This window comes from Rhodnius prolixus, unplaced genomic scaffold (genome assembly GCF_049639745.1).
Source record: "Rhodnius prolixus isolate KJV_2025 unplaced genomic scaffold, Rpr scaffold_2, whole genome shotgun sequence".
Taxonomy (NCBI): Eukaryota; Metazoa; Arthropoda; class Insecta; order Hemiptera; family Reduviidae; genus Rhodnius; species Rhodnius prolixus.
This window is the reverse complement of record NW_027411592.1, coordinates 16,405,289-16,420,637: the sequence shown is the minus strand read 5'-3', so window position 1 is coordinate 16,420,637 and position 15,349 is coordinate 16,405,289. Positions and strand designations below refer to the sequence as shown.

The window sequence follows — 15,349 nt, the reverse complement described above, 5'->3', positions numbered from 1 at the left end:
TGTTGTGATCAAGTGAAATTTTAGAAATTTGATATTTCACTAAAGGGCATTTTTTGAATTCCCCAAAAAACGAAAAAGAATGTTTTAAAGCATTTTTTGAACATTAGTTCGTATATGTGAAACTGCAACTAGAAAACGTAAAATCAAAAGAAGCTCAATCTTTGTAATTCGTTTAGCTACGCTACGGGAAACTGTTGTAATTTAGCAATCAGTATCCGTCAGCCATAAATACCTCATTAAAGAACAGAATTTTTTCGATTTCCTCAAAACTAAATTAAACTTTGTGAATAATTTGACAAAAATATATAGCTTGTTGTATTCTTCCAATAAAGGCTATCTTTACTAGTTAGTAAAGTTTAGTGACAGTAATTTCTATCAGAGAGAATATAGAAATTCTAAGAAAGAAAATAATTAAATCATAATCGGTAGTTAGACTTTAGGCCCCCCAAAAAAAATTAGTGATCAATTTACTTTTTTAATTAAATCCTTGCTTGTTGTATTTTTCAGTGGTTGAGAACACAATTTTTTTTTAAATGTGCTATTCCCCAATGAAAGTAAACAAAAGTAATTAACTCACCATCCTTCCATTCTCTAGTTTGAGGATTAATGATTCCAAAAAGTTCATTATTGGTTACAGCTTTTGGTTCAATATCGTTGTAGTAGGGTTTTTTCTTCATGTTAATATAAGTTTTATGCAAAGTTTTCCAAACCATCGATTTACCAGTGCCAGCACTCCCAATAATAAATACAGAATGTCTCACAGCAAATAATTCTTGCAGTTGTACTACCTAAAATATTGAACTTTTATTTTTAAAGAAATTTTACGTATTAGGATCTGATTCTTTGCAGAGACAGGAATCTCCTTTTTTATTTTAATGTGCTGAGTATAAAAACATAACTTTTGAAAAATCAATTTTAGATCTACGATACATGTCAAATTTTGTAATATTTAACTTAAAATAACTGCAAAAATTGATTGTGTTTACCCAAATTAATCAACTTATTTTTCTGCAGGTTTTGTAAAATTTGCTGAGTATTTTCACTATACTCACTCAATAATCTACATTATGAACTAGTTCTTTATTATTTCATAAAATTTATTAAAAAATGCTTTCTCAAAATACCTTTAAAACAAAGCCTTCTTCAGGTTGCAATTTCAGGTCAACAGCTCCTTGACGGACATGTTTCTCAAAATCAAGATCTCTTTTTCTAGGAACATCCAATGCTGGGAATAGATCACCTATGAGACCCAAGAAAATCGGTAGATCATCCGTTACTATTTTAGGCATATTGAAATCGCGGAGTGCTCTCATTAATACTTGATCCTCTGGTCTCATTCTGTCACCGCGCTGTTTGTGTAAAGTACAAAACAGATCATTAATTTCATGTTCTAAATTTGAACAAAACGAGAATAAAAAATGTATAAATTAATAATCTGGAAACTCTCAATCGATTGAATTTCTGAAAGGCTAAATTAACTGCTAAAGAACAAGGATTTAATCTGTTTTATGTCATTGCTATAAGACGAATATGTAATGGGCTCCTTTATATTTTCAAACAATTTTTTATTTAATCTAATTTAAAATCAACTTGTGATCTCTGTTGTTTGACCCCTTTAAGAATAAATGTTAAGAATTTATTAAACAGCTTAATGTAACTTGGAAACGTAACTTTATATAACTTTTTTTTCGTTTGGTTTTGTTATAAGCAGAATTTATTGATTTTAACTTGATTTCTGAAGAAAATGAAGTTTTATAAAGCTTTCACTGAACTCTACAATTTTCACTTGTTTAGGAGAGAATAATATTATACACGTCATTTTAGTAAATCCGCAAAATTCTTTGATGGCTAACTAATGCTGCTCAGCCACTAAAGGTGCAACTTTAGACATAATTGACAGATCAAAATTCACAATTTCAGAGGTTCAGTCGAAATCATTCAGACTAGGTACTTAATGGAGGTTCTAGCCCTAACAATCTTCTTCACTTTAAGAATGTAGAAGAGAATGGTATCGATTGAACGGGTCCAAAGCTTAATTACTGTGATCACTGCACATCTGATTTGAATAGTAGCCATCTTTTCAGACATTACATCTTAAGGTGATACCAAATTGCGACGTTCGTCAGCGACCTTTTTCAAATTCTGCACTAGCAAGTTAAAGATAAACCACCCTAAAGCGCAACCAGCATTTGGCCTTTTTTATCCTGACAAATATGTTCTCACTCACTTTCTGTTAGAACTTGATGTTTCCTAAAAACTCCATGATTTTGTTGCTTACGGGGGGAACCGACATGTAATGAAAATGACAAAAGTCCTTGACCTACCATCTCTCATTAGAAACCCCTTTAAATAATTTGCCTATTGTAAGCGTTATCCTGATAACAAGGTGAACAAGCAATAGCTAATTAATAGTTAAATTATGTTTTAGAAATCTCTGAACCTAATTTAATACATAATATCAGTGTAGGAAGTATTCAAACATAAATCATACTATATTCGAGGATAAGATTATTTCAGGAAATTATAGATTAAATCATGAAATAATTAAATATTATTAAATTTAGAGCAGCCTTTTTAAGTAATAACATCTTTTCAGAACTTAATTAAAAAATTAAAACTAATTTAAAAGTGAAAATGACTCAGAAAACTGCAGATCTCAGTTACAAATTTTAAGACACTACTTTTTAAAAGATAAATTTTTTGGCAAATTAAAACTTCAAAACAATTTAATATGCAATACACAAATATTACATTCCAAAATTATTACTATCTCTAAGGAAGTGCAGTTTTATATATGCCACAAAGAAATATTTTCCATATTAATAAATTTCACTTTATGAGCAGATTAGGCCTACTCCACCAGAAAACAAGTGCTAAATTCAGCAAACAGGCATTCTATCCACATGCATTCAATGTCTTCCCTTTTCAATATTTTATAAGAAATCTAATTTTGCTACTGCCTCAAACCAGTCCCGAAAGGTTTTTTTCCATGTCCTGTTTTCATTACTCTGACAGAAATACAAGTTACAATTTTGTTTTACAAAAATTTTATTTAGCCAAATCTTTTATTTAAATTATATTTTACTCAATACTTACACGCTTGTCGTCAGCCTGATCCAAAAATTAGCAATAAATTTATATGAAATTTAATAAAACAATTATTATTTTATGTGAATCATAACTATTTAAAAGATTTTGAAACTTAATGTTTGTTTTGATTGTATTTCCTTAATTTCTTTTAGCAAAAATATTTAGTAATGTAGTTTTTATCCTGAATTTTATGCATTACATAAACATAGTTTACATAAACTATTAATTTTTGATACAGTAGAAGTATCAGTACAGTAAAAGTAAGTTAAAATACAAAGTATTTTTATGGCAGAACATTCAAAAATAGAATATTATAAAAATTCGAAACAAATAATAATTTTATCCAATAAAATATTGCTCCCTCAATACTTGATAGTCTGTTGTTAAACGTTTTTTCTGTACAAACACCTCTGTTGGATTTTTGCTTTAAATCAGATACAGCGGAAATTAATCTTTGTTGTAGAGGAAAAGTATTTATTTTTTTGTCTTTTCAATAATTCTTATGAGGTCCGAAACCACAAATGAAGTGTACTGTAAAGGTATGCTTGACGAGTAACCTAAACAACTTCGTTACTTTTAATTTCGTTTTAACTACTGAAAGAAATTTTGTGAACTGCCAGAGAATAATTAAATTTATAAAAATTTAGCTTATAAATGTACAATAAATTACCTTCAACTTGCCAGCAACTACCAACACAGATTTAATTGCCCTTAGACCCCAATCGTAGTGATCCTGTTTTGATAGCAATTCTTTACATAATGAATAAAGTGTCAGAAATTTTTTTCCAAGAAGACGTGCTTCTTGAAAACCTTCACCAATTAACATTATCTCACAGATCAATTCGTAATCAGGTACGACCATGGCACAGGGCCTGCAAGTCGTTTGCAAGAGGACAATTTATTTATTAGCAAAATGACAATTTCAATGGCGAAAGTCAATGGCGAAAATTATTAATTTACCTACCTAAAGAGAGTCTTGAGATTTTCAGGTAGTTCAGCTCTACCAGCATATCCTGGATTCATCGTAATAAACATACCAACTGTAGGTACTAAACTGATTATTTCTCCTTGAAAATTGAATTTACTTTTCTTATTCTTAATAGCATCCAATACAGTTTTCACCTAAAAAAAACATAGAATGTAGTTTTTATTACCTTATAGCCTAAAAACAAACTGTTAACAACTAAAAATTAACTAAACAAAGGTATCTTGCTAAACTCGGCAACCTAAAATAATGAGTCTTTTTCAGAATTATTTTCATCTTTTACTAAGATATCCATGGCCTACCATCTTCCCTCAAAAACCCCTTTAAATAAGAGTACCATTTTTTAACAAAAAACTCTAAAATGGAAAATTGCATGATAGCAATACTAATCTCTTAAGGAAACGTTAAATATTTAATATAAATGATTAATCATTAATTATTTGCACTGATTATCAAAATAATATTGGAAGTTTGGACAAATCACTATAAGTTTTGTGCAATAAAAACCTGCACTTCGTTAATGGATGATTAAGTTTGGAGAGCTTTATGCTTTATTCTGCTTTATGACAGCATTTTATAGTAAAATGTGGCACTGATGCTTTTTAAGGTGAGATTTCGCATTGAAAATCTTCTAGCAATTATATTTTCCCATTATTCCTACGACTTTGCAGCCACGCAACCTATCGAAGAACTTTCACCCAGACAATCGCTGGTTTCCAGTACAATTATGTATAACAAACAAATTTCTGTCTTCATACCAACGTTCCGCTGAATTTATTACCTTCTTCAGGGTATTGTAAAATTTGTGAGTTTAATGTTAAGCTACATCATAACTGTTACTATTATTAATATTATTTTATTTATTTATTTTTTGAATTAATTAATTAATTAAAAGATTTTTTTAAATGTTATATGGAACTATTGAAGAAAGTAAAAAATATTTAAGGAACAAGTTTTCTTCTAAAATATTTATATAAGAACTAAAAGATCCTTCAAGGCAAACCCCTATTTATTACTGGTTCCAAGTAGGCTATAATTTTCTTCCCTTTTTGATGAAAATAACTACTCTTTTATTTAGCCCTTCGCCAAAAAAGTTGAGCGACTATTTCACAAGCGCATATTTTATTCCGCTATAAGAAGTACATACATGGAATTCTTGGTTCTCAAATTCACAAATTCTGAATAATCGGAAAAAATATAGTACTAATATAAATACTAATATATAAATCTTGAAGTGACTTTTTTGATAGAAGTAACAGACCATATCAGTGGTCTAGATTCTATTTTTGTAAAGTCATTAAACTGAAGCAGTACATCTCAAGTTATTCTATTTCTATAATCATATCATCTTTCTTTTCAACATAATTAAATATAGGATCTTTATTGTAATGCTAATTAGAGGAGTGTAGCTGCACTTTGCGACTAGAGTTTATGAGAGAACAAAGTTTTAATTGTAGGGAGTCAGATGATATGCGAATTCAGGCTCCAAAAAATCTATTTCCAACAGTAGTTCATTTTAATTTTTCAGTTTATTCATTTTTATTACTATTATTATTATTTTGTAAATTCGACAATAAGACAAATGTTATCTTACCTGCACAGCAACTACAGATAACACCTCCACTGATATCCTATTAAATTCATCGAAACAACCCCAAGCACCAGTTTGTGATAGACCTTTATATATATTGCCACATGACTGAAACAAATTTTAAGTGAATCAAATTTATTCTAATTATAGAAACGCTACCCTTTACTATGATAATTACGTAAATTTCTAATTAAATAATTTCATTAAATCAATTAAAAAGGTAAATGTTATTAAGGAGTGTGCATATATGCAGCTCAGTCAATTTTATCAGAGGCAAAGCTGCCTCTTCATGTATGTTTCAAGATATAAAATTCATAATTCCAAGATGGATTCCCAATCTTCCCTTTTTTATTTTTCAATACTTTGGGAACAAAATCCCATGAAACGATTTATTAATAATTCTTTAAAAAAATAACTAGTTATTTCGTTCCTTGTTAGTGGAAAGCAGGTACTTCGGGAAATAGGTCTTTAATTTACAGAAAACTAGTAAACACTTTTTAAAATGTGACGTAGAATTTCTTGTAATGAACTTAGAATTAGAATTGAATCTGATGTCAGCACTAACGAAAGCATTTTTCTGTTTTGAAAAATGGCGACTTAAGATTTAACTACGATTTCCAGTTTTGAATGTTAATACAAAATATAATTCATACTAACAATTTACTGAAAACAAATTACCTTGTAGTCCATCTGTTCCGAACAGTTGAAGACATAAACCATAACACCAATTCCTTTACCAAGATCTTTGGTTGTTTCTGTTTTACCAGTACCTGCTGGCCCAGCCGGAGCACCACCCATCACCAAGTGCAGGGACTAAAGATAACAAAGTGCATCCATGAAAACGCAATTTCTTTCTGATCAACATAGTAGCGAAGAAGAGAATTCATAGGTTAGAAGATATTAAAAAAAAAAGCGGTAGAATTAACTTAGCTGAACTGATTTGTAAATTTAAGGAGGAATTTTTTTTCAGTCTACTGTACGAAGTTAATATCACACCTGTGTAAGAGTTATGTAACAGCGATCGGTGAGTGGAGTGATGACGAGACGAGGCACGTTACCGAGGTATTCATAATTGTACCTGAACTGAGCATCGCAAATATTAACGAAACAGTCTTCCAGTTTGTGATCCCATCTGTATTTGAAAGATTTAAATAATAATAATAATAATAATAATAATAGTAATAATAATAACAACATTAATAATAATAATAACATTAATAATAATACTTCCTAGGAGCTTCTTACAGCTCACTGTCCGGTGATGGACAATGTTGTCTGTAACGAGAGAACACTGTCCGGAGGCCGGCAGTGCACTGGAAAAAGCTCCGGGCGCTAATAACCTCAACTGTTGATGCGCCAAAAAAAATAATAATAATAATAGTAATAATAATAATAATGTATTCTTATAAAGTTTATGAACTAGTTTTTACTAAAAGAGATTACCTATGCCTAAGCTGAGATTGCCATTGGAAAGCACGAGCATTATCAACTCTTAGAGATATAAGTTTAGCAACTACATCTCTGGAATGAACATCTACTGTACATATTGTAGTGATCTTCTGTCTGTCATCATCACTCAGCTCTCCTAGCAACAGACTAATGAGCTGATTGAGTTGAATAATCTGGAAAAAAGAACCACTCTTCAACGCAATGACTTGTTGGGGAATAAAATCTCGCTGACATAAAATGATAAATTTAAAAATTAATCAAAGGTTAAATCACAAGAATGCTATATTTTTGAAAATCTAATTATAATATTAATAGTTATTTTCTTTTTTGATAAAAATAACTATTAAATGATTAAAACTACATTATTCTGATGACCTGTTTCTTTTGATAATCTTTAAGTGCGTTGTCATATCCCTCTTCTAGTCTGCCGAAAGCCATATTCACTTCTGCAGCCCACCAAATTTGGGTAGCAACTAGAGCAGCTTGGGCAGGATAATCAAATACCCACTGTTCTCTTGGTTTGTCGTCATAATTTTTCACTGCAAGTGAAAAATAGTAACGTCCTGTCCTACGCATACTTTCTGTTACATTAGCAAGCCACTTTTCCACCTGTTTAAAGAAAACATTCCCTATTAGTAATCGCATCATTCTGAAACTTGAATAGTCTAAACTGACAATAGCTATTGAGAATTATTTTAAAAGCCGTTTTGAATTATTGAAGCACCTGTAGAATCGTAAATTAAAGTGGATTAGATTAAAAATGCAATAAATCATAATGTTATTTATTTTTAAATTCAGGCGACAACATTGTGATCATTGCCCGAGGCCTTTTCCAGTACTACTGGTCGCCAGGCAGTGTTCTTTTTGTTACAGATCTGTCTCAGAACGAAAAGACTTTTAAGAAAAAAGACTCTAAGGGCAGACATCTAAGATTCGAACGCTGGATCTTCGAATGGAAATCCAGAGTAATCGTTGTTCTGATCGTTTCCCTAAATCTGCTATTTTTAATTAGCAGGTTTTTAGCATTAGATTGTTACTTGAGCTCAATATCCCTCACAGTAAAATAACGTTGCTTAATCACGAAGTAGGAGAGAAAAGATTGTGACGAGCAACATTTGGAAAAGGATACTAGAATGGAATATATGGAGTCACGGTTAAGGGGAAAGGGTTCTTATTGGATCACTGTTTATTCGAAATGAAACCCAGAATTATAAAAGAATGAAACAGTGAATGGACGCGTGGTGAGTTTTCAAGTTTTTGTTACAAAACTTTTCTTATGAACAACTTATATTATAAACGAGGACTATATTAGGATCGCTATAAAGCTACATTTTGAAATCCAAATTCCATAGTTAATATCTGCAGTATACAAACCTGGCCACTACAATCACAGACACCATACAGTATAACATATTCTCCATCTTTGGACCACATACCAATCGCTTTCTGAACGCCATCCTCTTCAACGAACTTCAGTTTCCTAACTGAATCATAAAGTTTCGTGAGATGCCTGCGATAAATTGGTTGTAATTAGACTAATAAATTACAAATTAATAAATTACTTGAAATAAGTGGGATAAATATCTCGAAAATTTTACAAGTAAGACTGCCTTATTTTTTCTATCATCCACTGGTTTCAGGACTTAGCCCATTGCCAAAGGCAGATTTAAATTACCTGAATGTAGACAAATAAACAAAAACTGGGCCATTCTCTCCATAAAAATTATTGCTTAAAGAAATTCTTGAGTGAAGACACACACACAACTATCTTTTACAATTTCAAGGTTCTGACTTACAGGATCATTTTAACTTACATTTATTTCCCCCAAAAAATTATATATAAACTCTTGATCTAGTACATATATGAAGTGTATATAGTTTATTAGAAGTTTAGGCATTTTCGGAACAACCTCAGAAAAGTGAAAACACCAATCAGTAAAGTTGTTTTCTATTTAGCTCAGAAATTTGGCAAGACATTGATTATCTTTTCACTGTAAAACCCACAGAAAAATATTGTGTTTACTTACCTAAGAGGAAATAGTTCGAGACTTTTTATAGCAAACCTCAAACAAGTGAAAAACCCATTCAGTAAAGAAAGCTACTTCAGGTACAAAGACGTTGATCGCTACTTTGAAGTCAGTTTTCCTGGTAGGGCGCAGTTCAAATACAAATTTTCAGCTCCCTGAGCTTTTTAGTTTTTGAGATTTGCTGGGTACATTGTGTTTATTTATATTTTAAAAACAAAAAATCGCTGGGCTGTAAAGCTCTATTTCGATTCGGTTCCTACCAGGGAATCCGACTGCAACTTTTACGTAATTATTTTATTTAAAAAAGGTTTAACCATAAACGATTTGGCCAGGATTGAATTAAACCGTTCTTAAGGTTCCATCTAAGAAACTTCAAATTTTATTTTTAACTCTATGTTGCTTCGTTGCTTACCAAAATAAAACAAAAATGTTCTCCAGAATTCCTTGGTTCATATCTCTTTCCTCTTCCACTTTCTATTCTGTTTGAGGTTCTGTATTCTTATCAGCATTGTTTAAATAGTTCTACATGAACTAAATTTTTATTCCATTACTTTTCATCAAAACTCACCTTCCTACAAGAATTGGCTGATTGCCGTTGGACAGAATATCTAAGAGATCTGCAGCTGATACAAAGTAAAATCTTGGATAAGCGAGACGTTTTGTTTCAAGATACTGGGCCAAAGCTTTTTCACATTTCATCAGGTCCGTCTGAAGTCTTTCCAATTTCTCTTGCAGTCCATTTCTATTGGTTGCTTGAACGACTTTAGGAATTTCAGCTATCTCTCGAAGCATGTCCTGGCAACATAAATAAAATGGTAAAAAATTTTGGCTGTCACAGTTGTTTTGCCAAGTATAATTTTCAGATAAAAAAGGGTGTGTAGAAGAATACTTCTTCACATTAAAGTTGCACAGAGGAGTGTCAGATAAAAATTAATATAGTAATTGCTCCAGGCCTACCGTAAAGAGAACACTTGTTAGCTCAGAATATAGAGGCGCCGTAGGAAATGAAGAAGTAATAAAAATGAACTATTATTGGCTGACTCAGAGTACTGATCCTCTTATGTGGCATATACCACCAAATTCTAAATTAGGAGAAATAGTGTAGGTAACTTCACGCAAAGGGGGAGTTTATTGTGTACCTATTTGTAGAAAATGTAACATAGTATGAAAAATAAAACATAAATTTGATGATTCCTTATATATTACATTGTAGTTTCTGGATCGGTTAGACACATTTCTCGCCTTAAACTTTAATGTAAAGATGTAAAGGTAAATGCTAGCAAACAGTGGAGTGACCATATTGGCTGAGTGGCCCTTCTCATTTTTTAGGATTAGTTGATTCTAATTTATTAATAATACAGCTAATTTTACCTTAAAAGTGTTATCAACATTATCAAATGTTTCTGAATCGACTGGTAGTTGTTTTCTTATATCATCAGAACCAATGAAAATTGATTCTAAATACATCCAAGTTCTTTGAACTTCTAACCATGTATGGATAACTTGATCAGCATTTGATAATTTCTTCTGCCATAAAGATACTTCGTCAAGAAAATGAGCTATAAATTTGGAGTTCAGCATGTTTTGTAGCTGGGCCTGCATAAATAAAAGGGTTTAATACAGAAAATTAGTAAAATTCACTGAATTACCACTCAAGAATGTATATACGAATTTTTTATAGAGTGAAGTACGTAAATAATAAGTACTTATCGTACTTAAATATTAAGAAAACCAAACGAATGTTTTCATTTGTGAATTCTTTTACTTCTTTGATTTAGTTATGAATACTGCAAATTAATGCAATCTAAAATACAAAAATTGCAAAATAAAAATTTACTTGGTTTTCTTCCAAAGTTTCTATAACTTCCTCATTAACTCTAAGAACTGAACATCCAGATCTTGGATGAGGATCATATTCGAACTGCATAGCGGACCAAACTTGTTCTAAATCGATCAATGTTTTCTCCATTGCTTGCTCCTTTACTGATTTATCCACTATAGTCTTTACTTCATCCTCATATTTATAGAGATTCAAATCTAGAAGATCTTTTAGAGTTGTTGCTGCATCTATCACGAACTTCACCTACGCTTTCAAACATAGAATGACAATAATATCTCTTAATTTAAGATTAAGTTTATTTCATTTTTTAAGATTAATTTGATGTTTGCAGAAGAATTGGAGGTTTTTAATTATTTCTTAAATTATTTTTCAATTCAATTTGTAAAATTGTCTTCACTTTTTCAATTTATTATGTCGATTATGAAGTGTGGGAATAATTCGTTTCATTTTTAAGTATAATTAGCATTAAATTTTTAATTAATAAAGCTGAAATTGTATCCTTCAATGTGAAAAATAAAACAGTTTTGTATTCACAAATGTGCTTATGGTCTTACTTTGCAAATGAGGCGTCTTGAGATCCCCAATGCAACTGATTGCTATGTACATAGTTTACATTTCAGTACTGGGTCGTCCTAATCTGTTGTCCGTACCAGTTGATGTACTCAAAATTATAAAAATAATTTATTTAAATTCACCAGAAAATGAATTTATGAAAAAACAAAAGCAAAGTCATATTTAAAATTTACTATTTGACATTTTTCGAAAGAGATAATAATGTTCTATTGTTAAGTTTCTATCAGTTTCTAAAATGGCATATTAGTAGATGATTTGATAATTTTCAGAATTTGAGCGGTCGCAGGTAGAATAGCAAGTTCGAATAAGTTACGTTTATTTTTAAGAATGGAACCCTTAAGAAAAACTGGATAGCCCAACAAAATGTTATACCAACGTAGCAAAGGTGCTATTTGAAGTGAACTAGTCTCTTCTTCATGTACATATCTTGGAGGGTATCACAGCCTAACATCACTACACGTATGCATGTTCATATATGTACATATTGAAACCTCCCAACTTTCGGGCTGCGGAAATAGTATTGTTGGTTAAGTCAATTCGCATAATACACCTTCCCTCCAGACATTATCAATTGGCCTAGTAGTATCCCACAGGGACTTTGGATAGTGTCAGTAACACTGTTCATATTTATATTATTCCCGTTTTCGTCATTGATCATTTAATTAGTCTCAGGTGATTTGAGGCTTTTCTTTCAACCCTTTCTGATGTGTTGTTCTTTCACGACGAGCTTTTAAACATTCATATTTTTTTTTCTCCGCTGTTATTTATTTTTTTAAAGTTCTCGAGCTATCTTGAAAGAGCTCATCAGGTTCTCACAGCTTTATCATGCATCTGCCTACGTATCCAACCTTTACTTCGACAATTGCGACTTCACCTTCTTTCATATTTTTTAGTATACTTTTGCAAACTATTCACTTCTTCTGCCAGAGTTTTTGAATTTACAACGAAAAAAATCATCGCTTAGAATATTCATCCCTACCTAAAACTTCCCTGTGCCATCAATCCATTTAATGTCAACACATACAATTTTTCTTTTGGCTGATCACCACATGACATAATTCCTGTTTCGTAGCCTACTGAATTTGAACCTTTAGCTTTTGATATCCAATGACAATCAATGGTGCTTGGTGACCTTTTCTTTTTGTTGGATGTAGGTCTTAAAAACTCGTCTTTCTTTATCTGATAAGCGATTTGACTTGGATCAGTGGCTTTCATACAAAAGTTTGCAAAGGGAGGAAAATTATAGGATTAGAAGTTATTGTCTGTTGTAGTTACAATCAGAAGCCTGCAGAGAAGACCTGTTGCGGCTTCCTGATTGGCTTTTTTATCTTTTAGAAAAATCCTGATTATCGTAGGTTTACTAATCTTTTGCGATGGATATGAGCGTAGGCTCAGATGCCACCTTAAAGAGGTGATTAAAAAAAAATCTTACAGATTACTATCAACTGTACAAAATTAGGCAGCAGAAGAGAACTCAAAAGAAAATTATGGAAGCATCAAATTTCTAATAAAACTACACTAGCGTTTATGCTCTCCAGAACTCACCGGATCTTCCTACACTGCCAGTAAGTTTCGTGCGCTTCCGTGCGAACTTATTCAATTTGGGTGTGCTAGTTCAATTGATGGTTTGTTCATATGTTTAATCTCACTCCGCAAATTAAATGCCTTGTTTAGGCCTTTATTGATTTCTTCTTCTTTTTTTTTTTTGTGAACCATCATAATTAAGCTTATTTCCGGAATACGAATACCAATTTGTAAAGTGTGATAGGCCGGTGCTTAAAAACTTATTCTAAGAACTAGATTAATTGCAGAAATAACTGCTCTTATTAGGAGCACGGCGACCCCTCTTGGATCTGGCACAATTCATTCTCATTCTACTATAATTTGAGGAAGATTAGAGTACATCCTTCGAAGAAGTTATCTGTTGTCATTTCTTGAAATTGATCATATTTGTCTTGATCGTCTCTTACCATTAGTATGAAAAGATTCTAGTTCTTATTAATTAAAAGTTCATAAATTTCGAAAATATATATATTTTTTATTATGCCTTAAGTTTAAAAAAATGCAACGACAGTGGAGCACAATAGGTCGAGATTTCTGAACTATATTTATTTTATTCCATCTAAAATTGGCTTGCCTTTAAACTATCTAGCTCTATTTGTCCTTGCGGTTCATCGTCACAAAGAGGTTTTAAAATTAGAGGGTACCAATTTTTATCAAAGGTATTAAATGCATGAGAGACCAGCAATTAAGTTAAAGTTTGCAGGACAAAAGAAGTTTTTCACATATATTATAATCCCAGATCTGATTGAGAAATTTGGTCGAATTCTGAATATTATAATGAGTAGTAATATTACAATGAATTTTTAATTTTAATTTTTACAGGAACCGTCGAGGATGGACAGATGACAATCAATAAAATTCCAGATGCTCCAGAACAAAAATCAATGGTAACAATTTAGGAAATAAATATCCACTAGGTATAGTAATTTTCATAATTTCCATTAGCGCAATCTATTTCGAAAAAATTGCTCATCTGTGGATACCTCAAAAATATATTCCATATATAAACGTACTTTCGGTAATTTGGAAACTGTAAACTGAGGCTTTTAAGCAAAAAGGTTTCGTAATTGTCAAAGTTATATTTAATAAGTTCCTAAACTTTTCTCAACTGACATTGGGGGAGTAATAACAAATATGAAAAATTACACCTTTTTGCAGTGTGCAGGGTGTGTATACAGTCTTGTTCATATGTACAGTGTAATCTGAGTGTAAATTATTAAGAAACTGAAAATTCAATATGATTGTGAAATTTAAAAAAATCTAAGTTGAAAAACTGTGCTCTGATTGATTCTCTAAAAATAGAGGAATCTGCTTCGTTTTTACTAATTTGTTTAGTATTGCAATTGACACTTTTTCTTTCTTTTCAACAAACTTGAAATTTATTTTGGTTTTGCAAATTTTGGATTAAAAATAATGCAAAATAGGCAAAAATACATATATACTTTATTAAATATAAAAATTTACAAAAAATATTTTCAATTCCAACTTAAAAAAAGTATTGTGGCCAACAAATCTCCCGTCTAGCGAGTGAAACTTGTGCTAATACTGAATATCATCCTTAATAATCTGTAAGCTCATATTAATTATTTTTTATTTATAAATATTTTGTTTTGAAAATGCAATTAATAATCCACTAATAACAAAGGGAAAAATATGGGAAATAACTACATAATATCAATTAAATTAACCACATTTAAATTATTTAATTTTCATTTCAGACGATTAAAAGGATGATTGCATTTAGCAGAATGTGCGAAAACATTCTTCCGGATAAAAAAACAAAACAAAAAAATGAGATATTGTGTTCAGCGAAAATGGTAGTGCTAGCTACACTTTCTTTTTTCTTTTTTTTAATAGAAAATATTGAAAATTAAAAAATATTTCATGCAATCTAAGCTCCAAAAAAGGCAGACCTGATTGCGTTGAGAAACTTCATAATATTGTGACAATGTAACCTGAAATTTATAAACAAAAAATGTGTTCAATTGTGTACTACTAACGAGATATGCTTGTTACGGATTGTTTGGCGCTTTCGCAGTCTTATAATTGAACCATTTAATCCTGAAGTGAAACAATTTTAATCGTGATGTATTCCTTGCCAAATTTAAAAATAGTATTTGCTTATATATTTCTTTTCCAATTAAATACAAATAAATTGCTTTAATGGTAATGAATTGTTGATTAAGGGCAAATAGAATAATGTAAATTGATATTTTAGTAACTGCATCATT

At 30.9% G+C, this 15,349-nt stretch overlaps 1 protein-coding gene and 1 long non-coding RNA gene across 8 annotated transcripts in view; one reads left to right on the top strand and one right to left on the bottom strand.

The window, feature by feature from the left end:
* LOC141449126 (dynein beta chain, ciliary-like) overlaps nt 1–15,349 on the bottom strand; it is a 71,011-nt gene that overhangs the window by 23,110 nt on the left and 32,552 nt on the right. For all 6 annotated transcript variants that reach the window (XR_012455344.1, XR_012455345.1, XM_074118220.1 and 3 more), the window contains 13 exons: nt 10,980–11,225; nt 10,514–10,738; nt 9,711–9,937; nt 8,490–8,625; nt 7,491–7,724; nt 7,110–7,288; nt 6,663–6,798; nt 6,345–6,479; nt 5,670–5,774; nt 4,055–4,212; nt 3,761–3,962; nt 1,125–1,349; nt 578–788 (listed from right to left, as the gene is read on the bottom strand). Coding sequence is in view for 4 of the 6 variants with exons in the window: in XM_074118220.1 (XP_073974321.1) it covers nt 578–788; nt 1,125–1,349; nt 3,761–3,962; nt 4,055–4,212; nt 5,670–5,774; nt 6,345–6,479; nt 6,663–6,798; nt 7,110–7,288; nt 7,491–7,724; nt 8,490–8,625; nt 9,711–9,937; nt 10,514–10,738; nt 10,980–11,225 (2,419 nt within the window). In the remaining 2 variants the exon portion in view is untranslated. The remainder of the gene's footprint in view (nt 1–577; nt 789–1,124; nt 1,350–3,760; nt 3,963–4,054; nt 4,213–5,669; nt 5,775–6,344; nt 6,480–6,662; nt 6,799–7,109; nt 7,289–7,490; nt 7,725–8,489; nt 8,626–9,710; nt 9,938–10,513; nt 10,739–10,979; nt 11,226–15,349) is intronic.
* Nucleotides 11,760–15,336, top strand: LOC141449141 (uncharacterized). Of its 2 annotated transcripts, none has more exons than XR_012455351.1 (3): nt 11,760–12,014; nt 13,941–14,035; nt 14,837–15,336. It is a non-coding gene; the product is annotated as an uncharacterized lncRNA (long non-coding RNA). The 2 variants fall into 2 exon arrangements; XR_012455352.1 differs by lacking the exon at nt 11,760–12,014 and adding an exon at nt 12,476–13,120.